Source organism: Seriola dumerili, unplaced genomic scaffold (assembly GCF_002260705.1).
Source record: "Seriola dumerili isolate Sdu_G_001 unplaced genomic scaffold, Sdu_1.0 BDQW01000169.1, whole genome shotgun sequence".
Taxonomy (NCBI): Eukaryota; Metazoa; Chordata; class Actinopteri; order Carangiformes; family Carangidae; genus Seriola; species Seriola dumerili.
This window is the reverse complement of record NW_019174424.1, coordinates 1,764,460-1,780,481: the sequence shown is the minus strand read 5'-3', so window position 1 is coordinate 1,780,481 and position 16,022 is coordinate 1,764,460. Positions and strand designations below refer to the sequence as shown.

The 16,022-nt window shown below is 39.8% G+C and overlaps 3 protein-coding genes across 3 annotated transcripts; all 3 read right to left on the bottom strand.

The window, feature by feature from the left end:
* Positions 1–19: 19 nt before the first annotated feature.
* On the bottom strand, positions 20–3,834 carry LOC111227101 (NADPH oxidase organizer 1-like). Its single transcript, XM_022752500.1, has 8 exons — positions 3,707–3,834; positions 3,536–3,616; positions 3,358–3,430; positions 3,086–3,269; positions 2,197–2,381; positions 1,989–2,108; positions 1,756–1,873; positions 20–1,375 (listed from the first exon to the last, which is right to left on the bottom strand). The coding sequence occupies exons 1-8, from the start codon at positions 3,770–3,772 to the stop codon at positions 622–624; spliced, it is 1,581 nt and encodes a 526-aa protein (XP_022608221.1). The 5' UTR covers positions 3,773–3,834; the 3' UTR covers positions 20–621.
* A 2,893-nt stretch (positions 3,835–6,727) lies between these two features.
* Positions 6,728–11,549, bottom strand: LOC111227097 (glucose-induced degradation protein 4 homolog). Its single transcript, XM_022752497.1, has 6 exons — positions 11,189–11,549; positions 10,643–10,702; positions 9,732–9,839; positions 9,071–9,172; positions 8,856–8,986; positions 6,728–8,738 (listed from the first exon to the last, which is right to left on the bottom strand). The coding sequence occupies exons 1-6, from the start codon at positions 11,411–11,413 to the stop codon at positions 8,675–8,677; spliced, it is 690 nt and encodes a 229-aa protein (XP_022608218.1). The 5' UTR covers positions 11,414–11,549; the 3' UTR covers positions 6,728–8,674.
* A 468-nt stretch (positions 11,550–12,017) lies between these two features.
* drc3 (dynein regulatory complex subunit 3) lies at positions 12,018–15,850 on the bottom strand. Its single transcript, XM_022752650.1, has 13 exons — positions 15,760–15,850; positions 15,342–15,537; positions 15,138–15,254; positions 14,846–15,012; positions 14,551–14,697; positions 14,213–14,332; positions 14,000–14,112; positions 13,730–13,904; positions 13,488–13,619; positions 13,283–13,353; positions 12,873–12,996; positions 12,498–12,629; positions 12,018–12,202 (listed from the first exon to the last, which is right to left on the bottom strand). The coding sequence occupies exons 2-13, from the start codon at positions 15,493–15,495 to the stop codon at positions 12,107–12,109; spliced, it is 1,548 nt and encodes a 515-aa protein (XP_022608371.1). The 5' UTR covers positions 15,496–15,537; positions 15,760–15,850; the 3' UTR covers positions 12,018–12,106.
* Positions 15,851–16,022: the final 172 nt, after the last annotated feature.

The following is a 16,022-nucleotide window of genomic DNA, read 5'->3' as shown; positions in this document are numbered from 1 at the left end:
CAGGAAAACAGAACTGGTATGTCATACAAACATTTACTTTTTCTGCAGTTACAGGAACAAATCGATCACACTCTGTGCACTCGGCACAGTGAAAATGCATATAAGGCTCAACATAAGATTTCCAGTATGGAAAATAAATCATCATTCAAAACAGATAGTAAAGAGGTGAGTTATACATGTTTAGTGTATCTTGATTGATCATCATGTTTATACATTAAAGCTGATTTAAATGTAGCTGATTTTGTTGTAAACATGCACATTATACATCTCAGACAACATTAACAAAACTGAGAAGTTATTTTTTCTATTCAGAAAATATTCTATTCAAGGGGTATTGACACAACTTCATTTCTATCGCATATTCCCACAGTGCTATCAAGGCAAATAATGCATTTAGTTTTCTGATCAGTCTTAAAGATTTAATCACGTGAAACTAAGAATAGTTTAAGCTTAGATTTACCCCTTCATATTTACATAGGAAGCAGGTCTGCCATCTTCTATAGTAGCCCAGAATGGACAAAGGGGCCACCATAGGTTCTCCTCACAGCTAGACACCACTAAATCCTACACACTGGTGTTTAAATTATAAAAATAAAGCCGACGTTGGTGTCAACAGAAACTTCATCGGCTCAGTATCTCGGTCGGTGTGGGTGACACACCGCCTCTGGCTGCGTTCTTGCGGGTGACAGTGCTGCAGCGGGTGAGGATCTCCTGAGCTTGCGGCCTGGGCGGCACCTTTGGTGTTGTGGGCCCCTTGTAGAGGTTGGGATCAGAGACGCTGGGGATCATTTTCCCCTCCAAGCCGCTTGTTGGGCTGAGGCGGTTGCTTGCCACGGGCTGAGGCGTACGGCTGAGGCGCAGCTGCTCGTCGTTGGCGCTGTGGCTCAGGTTGAGGGATGAGCTCGCCGAGGACATGAGGTCATCGCTGAAGCTGAAGTTGCTGCTGCTGCTGCTGCTCACAAAGCTTCCCATGCTGTCTGACCTCAGGCTCTTGCCATGTTCCTCCTCTCCTTCCATCTCCACCATGATGGTGGGTGGAGGACTGTGCTGTGCGGTGGCAGGTGTGGAGGCAACGCTGGTAGCAGGGGCACTGTGTGCAGGCTGAGCAGGAAGTTGCTCAGACAGGGTGTTAAGAGAGTGCGACCTCTGCTTGCTGTCTGGTTGGAGCGGGCGGGGTGAGGACGACCTTAATGGTGGAAGTTGCAGCAGGTTCCCTTGAGAGCGGCTGAGCTGGTGGGACTGAACCAGCGTGGAGGAGGGGACTGGGAGCTGGTAGGAGGTACGACGATCTTGATTGTGGACTGCCATGCGGATATGAGGGTAGTTGTAGGGCTGCAGGTACATGGTGGGGATGTAACCTGCTTTACCATTATATCTGTTGAGAAAAAAAAAAAAGTGAAGAAATGCAGGGTTGAAAATCTGGATTTTTAGATTTACATCAAGATACCGGCTCTTAATTACAGGCTGCAGTGCTTCATCAACTTCAGGAATGTACGGCCAACATGAGCACAAACACTCTGGTATTTTGTTGATGATTGATCTTGTTTACACTGTCTGTCTGAGGGATTCTAAGTCTGACGGATGCCTTTTCCCTTTACCTCATAGAAGATGTTTAACATACTGCCATTTCTGCCAGTGTCTTTCTTTTCACGAGCATGTATTCATCACCCTGTCCTATTCATCTTCAGCTTTTTGACAGTCACCGAAGTCTCTGTGGCACCTTTCTCTCGGCAAAGTCAAGGATGAAACAAATACCTGATGAGCCACCAGCCGTTGTCGGACTTCTGCAGGACCTCCACCACTGCACCGATGTTCACGGTTATCTCATCATCTTTGGTGGCCTTGTAGCTCTTGATCGCAGTGCACAGCGTTCCTGAGAAAGGAAATTACTTTAACACCTAATGTCATGCTGACTGACATGAACCTACTAAGGTAATGTTTGGTAATGGTTGATTGGATTAGGTCAGGAATTGCATGTATGCATGTACCTCTTTCAGTAGTCCCATCTATGTCATCTTCATCCTCATCATCATCCTCATATAGCTTCTCCAAATAGGGGGCAGGGAACCAGGCCATCTTCTTGTCTTCGTTCTCCACAAGCCACCACCCTGAACCAACACAAACGCACATTAACCTCATCACAGAGTATATTTGTGGGGCCTGTTACACGACCCTGATTGAAGTTTGTTTGCTCACCTGCTTTGTCCTTGATAAGTACGTCCACTTTTTCATCCAATGCCACTTTGAACGCTTTGTTCTTGGTGTCTTTGGTCTCGTACGGGGCCACACATCTGTACGTCTCTGTGACAAACGGCTGGGTCACGTTGCCACCTTGTCCTGCGTTCCCCCTGATTTCATCATCTGTTGGCATGATGATGATGCTGAGGATGAGAGCTGCAGGTTAGTTTGGAGGTAAACGCACCAGATTTTGTGCATGCATTTTTTTTTCTTTTCTGCTGTGCAGTCACAAGGGTGCACATTTAGTGGTGTCAGGATACCATCAGGGCTGGTTCCTGGTCTACTCTGTTGTATTTCAAAGGCTGTTGGCATTGATACTAGTTCCGCCATCCAGGTCCACATGGTTGCAGGACTGCTCTGCCATAACTTCAGATCTGAACATGTATTTTCATGTATTCAGTGTATTTGTATTTATCTACAAGTCTTCTTGTCCACATATTGTTTGTTGTGCACTTTTCAATTCTTGCACATTTATCTGCCGATACCTATATTAATAATGTATTTAAGACTTTCACTGTAATGTATAACACTACAATTCTTTATCATGTCATAATTTCTTTTTCTTTCATTCTTTCTTCTCAAATGCCACTGCAGTTAAAAGCAGCTCATCTGAATATATACTTAAATTAGATTTAGAACAAATACACTGTAAATATACAGTATATAATGTTAACTATAAATAATGTCAAGTTAATTTTTATTAAAGTCTCTATTACTTTTTACTTAATCCGGCTTAATACCTCAGACTATTGGTGGGTTAGGATGTGGAGGGTGCATGGGCCTGGAGAGCAAGAACTCATCTGGCATCCCTACATAAAACTGTTTAAAACTGATGTTCAGACTCTACCTGTTCTTAGCAAACTCCGGCTGCAGGTCCTGGTCTTTGGGGTGGAAGAACTGGATGAGGTCAGCAGACTGAGTGACCCGCTGGTCGCAGCTCAGGAGCTCGTTGCAATATTTCTGCAAGAACTTGAGGCGCACGAGCGATTTATTGGGACCTTTCCTTTGACCGCCCCGCTTCATCCTCCTCTCTGAAGGAAACACGACACACAAAGTCAAAGCCTGTTTTTGTGTTGCACATTGTGATACACACACACACGCACACGCACACACGCTTACCGCGAAATCTGGGGATGACTCTCTCCGATTTTCTCAGTTTACTTGTTGTCGGGAACGCTTTCTTCATTTGTTTCTATAAAGACCAATTTAAGTTAAACGTTACAGAAACAAGCAGCCACCTTCTCGTGTGCAACCCCGATTTTATTTTTTTATTTTTTATTTTGTGTTTTATACTCACGTGCAGTTTCTTGAAATCCTGAAAAGTTCTGTAAACAACGACGTCACTCTGATCGGACCAAAGCACGGAGGTCATGTACATCTGGAGAAGGAAGATGCAGATTTGATCAGACTGCAGAAAAGCACACGTGAATTCGTTTTTGCATAGAGAAATAACTCCGCCTGCGCTTACTTTGCTCTTCTCCTTGTGCATCACTCCGATTAAACGGACACTGAGGGGATACCGCTGGGCCTCCATGACCAAATCCCGGAGACGTGACCAGGTGCTCTGAGTAGTCCAGTGGCGACACGAGCCTCGCAGCCTCGCTCAGGTGTGAGACTGGAGCGGTGGTGCTCTGCAGGTGCGTTTTTATTCCCTCCAGCGGCGCAGGTGTGGCTCCGTGAGTCACAGCTGCACAATCAGAGGTGGAGGAATCTCCTCGTTGTTCTCAGGAAACTCCAGCGTTGCTCCAAAACTTAGTAATGCTATTGGCAAATCACACGTAGGTCTTTATTCTAAAATTAGAAAACACAGAAACCGCTTTAATGTTCACATAGCTTACTTTGCCAAAGGACATTTTCCAGGCTGCTTCGCATTTTCCATTCACAAAGAATTTGAGTGGTGAGATTGATTCTGCAGGTTATTAAATTATGAAATAAACATAAACACCCATGTCTTACAAGTTTGTTCAGGCCCATTCCATCAGAAAATGTCAGTTTTCTGATTTGTAGTGTTTACTTCATTCTGCGTCGAGCGCATTTCTCACCAGTCTAGAAAAAAAAACGTTACTGTAAATTTTGTGCTTTACACAAAATGTAAATCTAATGTAATGTAAATCTATATATCTATAATCTATATATTAATCTCTCTATATATAGAGAGATTATATTTATAATTTCTATAATCTATATATATATATATTAGATAATAAGATGCTAGAAAATAAAGAAGAGTGAAACCAGGTGAAAGAGCTCTGGTCTTCTTGGAGGAGAAAAACTCACCTGAGTGCTTGGGACTAGATTTTTATGCCACACCACACTGATGTATGAGGGCATTTTTTTTTCCTTTTTGAAATTAAGTAAGTATTGCAGTTGGCAGACCCTGAACAAGCACAAGGTACATTCAGTATAAAATAAGAATTGTTTAGAAAAATGTATTATTTATTGTATTTTATTGTGAAGGACCATGTAGAGAATTAAACATAAATGTTAACATTTGATGCATTGTACCAGAGACGTCTGAAAGCCAATTTGTCAATTTGTCATCAGCAGTGTCCTGGCAGGTTACCACTAACACTTCCACACAGTGATGAAACGACACTAACTAAACTAGAAAAACAAGAAAGAACACAAAACACTAATTAGTCACATTAATACATCTCTCTCTCTCTCTCTCTCTCTCTCTCTCTCTCTCTCTCTCTCTCTCTCTCTCTCTCTCTCTCTCTCTCTCTCTCTCTCTCTCTCTCTCTCTCTCACACACACACACACACACACACACAGACAGGAAACTGAAATGGGGTGTGATGGCGCAGCTCCAAATCTACGTGCCTGGCTGTGTCTGTGTGTTTGTGGTGCTTGTTTGAACATTTTCCCTCTCTCCACTCCAGTCAAACTCTGACCAAATGGTTTCCCAAATTCCTTGTCAGCACCATGAGTATGTTAGATAGGGATGAATACCAAGCAAAACACACTGAATATAGAACCAGTGATTACAAAGGTCAGTATAGTTTTCAACAGGTTTTTCACGGGTTTGACTGGAAGAAGAACCAACTCTTTGTGTTGTCTGGTTAATCCACATATCTACTAAGATACACTAATGCCCATCATTCTCAGCAGCCACTTAAAGTGCATCCAAACCAACACACACACACACACATGGATCTGGATAACTTCAACTTCCGCACAAGAAAGATTAATACAAGTTTGTGTTGTGAAATGCAAGAGTTTGGAGATACTTGACTTCACACTATTACTAATGAATTATCTGCAAATCATCTGCAATATTTGTATGTGTTGTATCTTTATTTGTTGTCCTTCATATTCTGACATGTGTCATCCTGTATGTGCTCTGTATGTTCCGCACTGTATGAATGAAGTTTATGATGACAGTTTCACAGTGGAAGGGCTCGACTGCAGATGTTGACAACCAGCCTTTACCAACGTCATTTAATATCTATTTAACTTTCATTTTCTTTTTACACCTGCATCATTGTAATTTTTACGTGTGTCCATGTTGCCATGAAAGAAAGGGAAGAAATCAGAATTAGCATGATGATCTCAAATTTTTATAGATTTGTCTTTATGGATTCATACCTGTGTCATTCTCTGTTGTCTTCTATTGAAGCTGCATCAACTACTAAAATATATTTTTTCAACACAAACAAAAAAATATAACCAATACATAAGCACTGTTATCCCAGCCAAAGTGCATGGATTACTAGGATACAGTGAAAATGCATTAGCCCTGCAGGCAGTGAGTGTTGAGTCATTAAGACAGTTGTTAGCATTGTTAAAGCCAGATGAGGAAGTTCTTGCCCACTTTTTTTGAACATTTCTTTCCTTTTGTGGTTCACATTGGAACATGTGTTTCCTCGTCTTCAGCCAAGTGTCGTTACCTGTGGCACGTACAGCGAACATGAACCACACTAATTGATCATTGACTCGTTTTTACGTCATCAGTAAAGCTGCATTATAATGGTTGATCAACCGCCTGCTGGGGTCCTGTGATCATTGAACACCAAACGCATGAATAAAAAAAAAAAACTCATGATTTTTTTAACCCAGCACATAAACTGGTTCACTGTTTGACTTTGACTGAGCTGACCTGCATGGGAATACGCTGCAGCCAGTAGGATCCCTCTCTCCATTTGAGAGTCTATAAAGGGGTTGCAGGGTAAGGGGGACTGGCCTGTATCCGTATCTATATGTATTTGTAGCAGCAGTTTTTTTTTTTTCACTCACTCAGCAGCTACATTATGTCAGAGACGAAACAAAGTTGGCAACAACTTACTTAACACCAGTGCTGCTGAAAAATGTTCAACTTGGTCGGGACTCCCTGACATGTTTGAAAGAGTTGAGGTCTTGAAACTTTTCATGGCTCACTACTGACATCTAGTGCTGGCTGCTAGGATCCCTGTGCTCTGAAAAACTCCATGGGAGGTTTGACTAAACTTTAGCAGGGCTGGGTTTATTGAAAAAAATAAAATAACAGCAGTAGTATACAAATAGTTCTCTTTATTTCTCCTCACACATTACATTCATAGCAGATTTATCATACATCATCTTCTCTAAACCGACCCTTTAAATCAGATGTAATCAGTCACTGACTTTAAATGACACACTCCCAAACACTTTCTTACATTGCACGTTTTGTTGATTTCTCTATTTTATGATGAATAAAAAAAGGTAATTATTTTGAAGTTGTTCAGATTGCAACACCTCCAATCCACTTGTTGGGGTTTTTAATAAAATGACAGTGCCGACAGTATTTCCACAACAACCCATCAAGACCACGTGTCATGCTGCAGGCCAGCTGAAAGTCTACAAGCAACAAAGAGGCAGGCAGAGTACATGCTCTCTCCAGCAGAGAGCTTTTACATCAACCCCTTGCAGAACACTTTACCTTTAACTTCAGAAGTGGATGAAAAGCGCCTTCGCACAACTTCTCTCAAACACAGAAATATACTTTCATGATTCCTTTTAAATAAAATATTACTAACCTTAATTTCTTAAAAAAAAAAAAAAAAGCTTTACAAGCATTTAAAATTGTAAGGCAGCAGGTTTTTCCCAAAGCATCAAGGAGGCTTTATTCTTCATCACCTTTTCCTACTCAACACTCCTCGAGCCTCAAAGGTGCTTCTTTACATAATACTCCACTGGACAGAACAGTCACACACTGTAGCTAAGTGTCTTACTTGAAGCTCTATGTTATATCCTACTTTTGTGACTTATTTCAAAAGTAAAAAATGTGTTAAAATAAACCAATGCAGACATATTTTCACTGCTTCTACAAGTGGAAATAATGTGAGACAGATGAATGTGACCATGAGACAGGAACTGACAGAAACTTAAACTTTATCCACAGACTCAGTCTCCAGTCAAACTACACATGTGCCATGAAATCTCTATTACTCTGGTCCAACTTCCACATGACCAAAATTCTGAAAAACATTTCAGAATAATCACGAGGAGGAAGGTGTTGTCACATATCTGAGCTTTAAATGCTGGTCATTGCAATTAAATAAACCTCCTTATCCTTTCTATCATTCTTAATTTTATTATGCATTCTTTCTCTTGATTAAAACAAATAAATAAATCACTCTTGAAGAGAAACCATCTGAAATTAAGTTAGGTGGTGTAAGAAACCCTTCCTATTAGTGAGCTTTGGCTTGCATAGAGAAAATTCAGAGTGAAGCCATTTACAGACTTTTTGTTGAGATGTTTAGTGGATTTTTGAAAAACACAGCAGCTTGGAAATGATTGGTTATTAATGACCATTTCTAGCTCACACCATCCCTGATCAACAGACAACAACTTAGTCTCACAGACCTTGCAGAAAAAGTGGATCACTGCTCACCATTGCTTCTGTTGAAACCTTTTGGCAAAACCCCTACATCACGCTCTGCATTAATCACTAAGGTGCATCAAAGCGATATTTCAGAGATGCTCTATAATCAGAAAAAGAGAAATAAATTAAGCTTTGCTGAACAAAACTCCTCTTACAACTTTATACTCTTTCTTTTGCAACTCTTAACTGAAAGGCAATTATATTAATAGTGTCTCCACTGAAGGAAACCTGGAACCTGTTTTGATGTCCAACTCCTGGGAGACACATACTGTGAGAGCACAAAGCAATCAGTTGCACAAAATTGAAATAAAAACAGGTAAAAAAAAGAAAAAAAAAAGAAAAGAAAAAAAAAGGACAAATTAAAAATGAAATCCGAGGCAAACATCAGCTCCACAGCAACAGTGACAACTGTCCATTTGTCATTTCCTTCAGTCCACCAGAGGAGTGTCTGACCACGTTTATTTCCCCACAGCGAGGAAAACCGGTCACCGCCATTCTTGGCATTAAAAGGGCTCCTCCGTCGTTGCCATCCCATTTAAGCACAGCGCAGCATGAACTGTCCCTTACTTCACTCAATATTCCTGTGTGTTTGTGTCACCGAAATTCATAAATGGGCACACTGTGCACCTGAACATGGTTTAGGTTTAGAGACTGGTACCTGCAGATGTAAATAAAAAAAAAAGAAAAAGAAAAAAAGAGAGACATTAAAAGTGCTCTTTTAGTCATTGAATTTGGCTTGTAATGCTGCTGAGCTACAAACAGGAGCGGTAGTTACCATTCAGAACTCCTATGGTAATAATACCCCTCGATAGTGGCTGTGGACTTCTGGAAGCAGATGTAATAGAAGCCTGCAAAGGAGGCACCGCTGATGTCTTTGATAGTGTGGTCTGGAACCAGAAACTGCTCCTGAGAGTGCAGGAAACAGCGGAGGTTAGAGTTTGAAGCTAACATGAGAGAGAGAGCGATGTGACAGTGAGATCACGCACTAACCTTCCACCTCATGAAGACGTAATCACTGTTGTCCAGTGCGTCGTAGTCAAAGTCGTCCGAGTTGAAGCTTTTGGCATATTTGTAAAAAGGCTGAAACTTGCCCTAGTTGAGTGAACATTAAAAACAGGGAAGAGAACAGAAACTAAGGAGATGACAACAAGACAGCAACTATAACAAAAGGTGCAAAGTTTAACTGAACTGCCATATAAATAATTAATTAAATCTTTATTAATCATTACATGCTTATAAAATAAAGAGATGCCTGTCATTTGATTTTCACAGTTCCCATGGGCTTTTCTCACACCACAGTGATAAGTGCTGCTCCTTCTATTGTTAAACAAAATTAAAAAGACTAAACTTAATTTTGCACAGTTTACAAAATGATAGTGAACTGGTTATATGAAGAGCTGCAGGCTACAGTTTGGATGAACTTAAACCTCCAACATGTCTCAGATGCCTTTCCCACTATGCAGAATGTTATTAACATCATGGTTGCTCATGGTAAATATCCTTCAGTTTTCCAAACTGTATGTGCTGTATTTGATGCAAGCCCAGCCCAGTCTGCTAATATCAAATTCTTAATTCACTGGTCATCCATTAATCATTTACAAACATACTTTCAACGAACCAAAATAACAGAATAAAGATCAAGAGAACATACCCAGTGTTTTCTGTCCACATCCTCATCTGCATCCCACTTCCTGGTTAAGAAAGGCCTCTTTCGACTGATAATTTCACCAGCAAAGAACGTTGTGAGAGTGGGATACTCCTGTCACACACAGAAACAAAAGTGAAAAGTAAGAAAAAGTTGAAACAAAGCTGGCGGTGAAACCTTTTCCTAACTTCATGAGTGCAGATTATATTTGTTTTAAAACTGCATAAAAGGTTTAAAAAGCTCTGTCAGTCCATCACTGTGCAAGGTGAGGATAATTCAAAATTCCAGACTTTCAGTGGCTTGTTTGTTGTGCAGCAGGGCATGGCCTGAGCATCAGCAGAAAAGATTACAGTAATCGTGATGCAATGATTTAGTATCCTTTTTCCCCATGTCCTTAATATCTGTTGATATTAGGATGTAGCTGTGTATAGCCATGCATTGAATAACCGCCCTGTATAGGCCTACTGCAATAAGTAGATGCATTCAGATGCATGTTTACAATCTGTCATCTTAGTTTAATTTTCTCATAAACACCCTCTCAGTTCAAATATAATTTACTTCTTCTATAGCGACACACACAACCTGGCTACTCCTCATCTTTCACTCCACTGTGCCACAGCCAAAATCTACTCCAGGATTCTGCTGACCTTTTCCCTTGCATATGTTGCATAATGTAATGGGTATACAGTTGACACACTTAAGCCAAGGACTAGAGTCTACACCTTAAAGAGTAGGGTTAAACCTAATGCCCCCTCATTTGCCTACATCTAATCTTTGTCGCAATTCAGCCTGCATCAAGCAAGAGGAAACCAGTTTCTACTTGCTTAAACAGGGCTAAATGCTTAAACTAGTTTGTACTTAGTCTTTGACAGAATAAAGGTCAGTCTTACTACATCTGACCTAGTTTCAAAGCTTACCTCAGTCAGGCCTTTGATCTTCAGGTATCCACACAAGTAAGAGTCCTCCATAGTCACATGCTGCCCAAGACAAACAGATTTAAGGAACATTATACTGGCCTGAAATCATAGGGGCAAAATGGTTCTGCTTCTTCTTTGTGATGAAAACATGGCAGTAGGAGTTGTGTGAACAGAGACAAACACTGCAAGTAGGCATTATATCTTCTCTTATTAGGTCTGTTGACATAAATTAATTTCATTCATTTAGGTAGCTAGTTGCACAAGATGCTAACATGTTTGGATAGTATATGTACTGCAAGATAGGTGACGAAAACATTTCTGAAAATTGGTCCAAATCCAAAATGAAATGCAAGAGTAGCAACACAGTCACCTGGGCTGGCTCAAAACTGGGTCAGCGTGTTAGTTGTTTGACAGCGAAAAAGCTAAGGAGCTACCGTCTGCTAAGATAGCAACTAGAGCTATAAATATGCTGACTTTACTGTTATAACAATAAACAAACTCATGTTAAAACCAAAGAGAATTAGTGAACGTCATTGACAAATTTACCTGCAAAACAACCTCAACGTCGTAAGCGTTGCCTTTGCTCTTCTGGTAACCCCGAAACTGTGCGCCGCTGTACAGCAGTGAGGTGGCTACACCCGGCTGGTAGGTGTTGATCGGGGCAGGGGGAACAAGAGACGCCGAGGATGAGCAGGCCGAGCCGATAGCACTGCAGCACTCTGCTCGGACAGGCATGATGAGCGCTAAAGTGTCACCGTCAGCAACCGTCATGAACTTTGTGGCTGAGCACACAACAGCTACAGAGAGAAGGGGTACTGACAGAGGAGGGTCTGCCAGATGCACACAAATTATCAAGGTCCAAAACTTTACTCAGTTTGTGAGCTGTCCAAGAACTGATTCCTTAGGAGGCGGACTGCAACGTCTCATTTGAGAATCCAGCTTCCCTGAATCTCATTGGCTGGAAACTGGTGCTCGGCTTGAGCAAGAATCTCATTGGATAATGTACCAAAACGCATTCTGGGATATGTATTCAACACACTACAAGACTACAACCATGAGAGAAATGAGGGAAACTTAGATAGGAATAACCTCAGATTCTGGATCTGGGGGTAATTATTTTTCTTCTTCTAAATCTTCACACTAGTTCTTCACAGTCTTAGGAGCACTGGACATAATATTCAAATATGTATTCTTTGTGCATGTGACAATTAAACCTGATGATTATCAAAATTATTTTTATTACCTCAAAACAGACAGCAAGAAATTGTATGAAAGAGTGAACATATTTATTTAGTACAATATTTCTTTACTATAATAATAAAACAGAAAATAACAGTGAACAGTGGACAGTGAAATTTGTTACAGTTGTCCAAGAAGGTTGTGAAAATATCCTGTTCCTTTTTTTCTTTACCAATTACTTGAATAAAATTCATGTTTGTGGACTCAGTTGTCTCAAAGATCATGCTACAGACACTCCTCCAGCTGCTCCCTCAAATGGTCCACATATCTGTGGACGTCCGAGAGGTGCATGCGGTTTCGCTTAAGTTCTTTGTCTTGAATCTGTAAAAAAAAAAAAAAAAAAAAAAAAAAAAAAAAAAAAAAAAAAGACAAAAAGCAAACAATAACAACACTGACCGATACGGAGGAGAGGTTTTTCATCCATATAAAAATATAAATTGGGGTACTTGCTATGAGGTAATTCCAGCAACCTACCCCTTTAATGAGGGCNAAAAAAAAAAAAAAAAAAAGACAAAAAGCAAACAATAACAACACTGACCGATACGGAGGAGAGGTTTTTCATCCATATAAAAATATAAATTGGGGTACTTGCTATGAGGTAATTCCAGCAACCTACCCCTTTAATGAGGGCTACTTTCCAGGCATTGACACCTGTAACTAGCTCATTCTCTCGGTTATTGATCTTCAGCAGGTGGTTATCATGGCCGGTGGACAGTGCATCCATCACAGTGTCTTTGTCTGTAAACAGCTACATAGAGAGAACACAGGTGTGAAAAGCTGAGGGCATCGACACTGGTAATGAACCATACCCTCACTTCACCTAACCTGATCTGACCTGTAATGCTATCTACAGTCTACATAGTCATAGGTTTTCTCTGAGATGGAGCAGAGCAGAAGTTTTTGATTATAAGGCTATAATAGTCTACAGTAACCATAATGTAATCCTATCTTTTAGATAATAACTTTGGTAAAAAAAAGAGATAACACATACACTTCTAACATCATCCGGTATGTCGTCATCCAGGTCATCCTTGGCCACTTTCTCCAGAGTTGCAACAGCAATCTTTCGCACATTCTGATTATAATTATCCTCCAGATCTCGACACTGGGCAAACGTATGATTGTGTCAAAGAAGTCGTTTTGACAAGACTACGTTATTGATGTAGGGACTCAGATTTAATAAAAATTCAATCCAGTTCAAATTGGATCAAGATAAAGATGGGACATTTCTTAAGATCTTGTTCAAAAGTCAGGGTAAACATATAATAGAGGTAGCTGTTGCAATCACTCTTTGCTGGGTTAATGTGACACTGCATTAAGATGTATTTTTTTCTCAAAAACATATTATTATATAATATATATATTAATTTAGAACAGTGTAAAAAGCAGTGAAAAGGATATATCCCTTGAATAGTTTCACTGAAGTTGGCAACCATTTCTGAGATGTTGATGTCCAACTTTTTGATGATGTCCTGAAATGAACAGTTTTTGACAGTAAACTATTGAATCTATACCTTAAGTATAATTATAAAACCATAATAATGTGTATACTTTTATCTTAGATCAGTCTACAAGGTACAGAAGGTTTATACACACACACACCTACCTCCAACTGGCTGACCATCTGAAACTCCAGTGACATGAGGCTGTTACTGAGCTTGCTGATTTCATCATTGTAGTGGCTAATCTTGACTTTCACTACATCTGGGTCTGATAACTGCTGCAACTCCACTATCCTCTGGAAAGGTGTGAACACAAGAGATTTTCCTTTACTGATCTCTAACAGAAAATTTGATGTATTAACTGTTAAAGTTTGTTAAGCATATCACTATGTTCTTCCCAGCTCACCTCTTTGTGTTGCTGCTCAAAATCTGCCAATGTCTGTGATACTTTCTGCTGGTAGTCTGTCAAAGCCCTAGTCTGACCTCTGAAGAAGTAGTTCACCTCTGTCTCTCTTCGTTTATGATCAGCCAAGCCTATTTCAAACAACTGCATACACAGATCCACCATCTGGTGCTCAAATGTAAGCATAGGGTCAAGGAATTCAAGGACTGATTTCCGAAATTATATTTCATTAATAAAGCTGCATGGATGAGAAAGCCAAGAAACAAAGGATATGTTTGAAGCAAACAAGCCACTTCTCTTATGCAGTGTAGTGTCTCTGCCTCTGGATCATCTTTGAACATGCTCTCAAACAGATAAGACCCATTGAGGGACTCCACAAAGGCATCCTGTAGGAAAGACGAACTGAATTGACACACTGTATGTGCATTTCAAGTTTGAGAGCTCAGTGGACAATGAGTGCATCACCAAATGAGAACTTTATATTACTTTGTGTAACTGAAGTTCAGCTTTCTGGCTTTGCTCAGCAGCATGTGCTTGTTGTCTCTGCAGCTCTTCATGTCTCATTTTCACAAGGACATAGTGGTATTTGCTAGATGCTTCTTTTTTCTGCACATGGACACATGTGATTTTGTTATACAATATCAACATGGCAAGTTATAAATGCCCATTAGGACAATTTCCAAACAGCCTTGGGCATAGTCATGGTTTTAAGAAAATTATCTATAAAATGTCTGTTGCCAAAAGGAAGAAAACAACAAAAAATATATGATTACAGCAGATTACAACTTGGATTTGTGTGAAAACACATCACTGTTTATACTTACTGTCTCATCACTAAGTAGTCTGTAGTCTAGGTACATCAAGTTTGGAAAGTAGGCAGCAATAAAAAATTTGTAATCATCCTCCTTAGAGACAGGATTTCCAGATAGGTTGAGGGTGAACAGGTTCTTAAATTTCCTGAGATAGAGTACCTTTGAAATGCATTAGATTTGCATTGGTTACACAAACATTCTATATATATGTTATACTCGCATATATAGTACTTGCAATACAAATGCATATATATATATATATATATATTTAATATGTGACAGATTTTATGAGAGAAATTTATTTTACGTTGTCCAGCTGTCCGAGGAGGTTGTTTGCAATGAGGAAATGACTGAGTGTCTCAAGTTTATCCATGTTTTTAATGACAGAGATTCTGTTGTTGGACAAATTCAGCAATTCAAGCTTCTGGAGAGACTCCAGACCCTCAATTTTCTCTATTTTGTTGAATGACAGATCTAAAAAACACATTCAGAATGACTGTAATTAATACTAGGAGTTACTGGGCTTATATTTCAAGATGTTTTGTACATGTTTGTCAGTATCATTATGACAAGAATGTAAATGCAAAGCTTCATTTTACCAAGCCACGTCAGATTAATTAGACGGTCCAGGCCCTCAATCTTCTCTATGAGGTTGTTGTTCAAATCAAGCCTGGCCAAGGATGTGAAGTCCCATAAGTGGTCAATCCACTGGATGTCTGTGAACAAATAACCTCTCACATACTAACCAATACAAACCCAATACACATTCAGACACTGATTGGTAATTTTATGATTTTTCTCACTTTTGTATTCCAGACGTATATGAGGGACTGCATCAAAGTCTATTCGCCCCGCCGTGGCAGTTTTCCCAGCCTTTGAAGTTTGCTCTGCAACTGCCTTTTGCAGAACCTCTTCATCCATCAAAGTTTGCTGAGATTCATAATTCAATTTCTTCATTCTACTGTTGAGTTGGAAGCACGCTTAACTAAACTTAACCCTCTGTTCAAAAAAGAAAAGTAGACCATATTTTGTTAATTGGGAGTTTGGTTTATGCACAATTTTAACGAACAATAAAGTAAGACAAAATAACAATTAATAGTGTAGCTAGGATAATATTAGGAAGCTAACGCTATAATTAGCTTGCTAAGAAGAATGGATAAATGAGCTTGCCAAACAAACATTATTCGTCAACGATAACAAGCTTCTAAAGTAACTACCTACCAACGACAACCGCAAAAACCCAGCTGTTGTTTCTCCAAAGTACAGTACTCTACTCTCTAAAAAATCACACGATATAAGTTTTAGCACCTTGACAACAGTGTCTGTTGTTTACACACTGTTACATGGCAACTGGCTGGCATTAAGCTGCGTTCAAGTACGATCAAGTCATTCTGTCACAATAAACTTTCAACGTATGCACTAAGCATTCAGTACCTATGTATACCTATAGTCTATACTTAAAAGAATTCATGCCTGAGTTTAAT

Coding starts and splice junctions, on each gene's coding strand:
- drc3 (XM_022752650.1), bottom strand. CDS start 15,495: ATGAAGAAATTGAATTATGAATCTCAGCAAACTTTGATGGATGAAGAG. Junction 14,698..14,845: donor TCCTCGGACAGCTGGACAAC/GTAAAATAAATT, acceptor TGCATTTCAAAG/GTACTCTATCTCAGGAAATT. Junction 13,905..13,999: donor GTGGCTTGTTTGCTTCAAAC/ATATCCTTTGTT, acceptor CCCTATGCTTAC/ATTTGAGCACCAGATGGTGG.
- LOC111227101 (XM_022752500.1), bottom strand. CDS start 3,772: ATGGAGGCCCAGCGGTATCCCCTCAGTGTCCGTTTAATCGGAGTGATG. Junction 1,874..1,988: donor AGATGGGACTACTGAAAGAG/GTACATGCATAC, acceptor TTCCTTTCTCAG/GAACGCTGTGCACTGCGATC. Junction 1,376..1,755: donor AACGGCTGGTGGCTCATCAG/GTATTTGTTTCA, acceptor TTTTCTCAACAG/ATATAATGGTAAAGCAGGTT.
- LOC111227097 (XM_022752497.1), bottom strand. CDS start 11,413: ATGACGGTTGCTGACGGTGACACTTTAGCGCTCATCATGCCTGTCCGA. Junction 8,987..9,070: donor ACGTCTTCATGAGGTGGAAG/GTTAGTGCGTGA, acceptor CTGCACTCTCAG/GAGCAGTTTCTGGTTCCAGA. Junction 8,739..8,855: donor TACCATAGGAGTTCTGAATG/GTAACTACCGCT, acceptor TTACATCTGCAG/GTACCAGTCTCTAAACCTAA.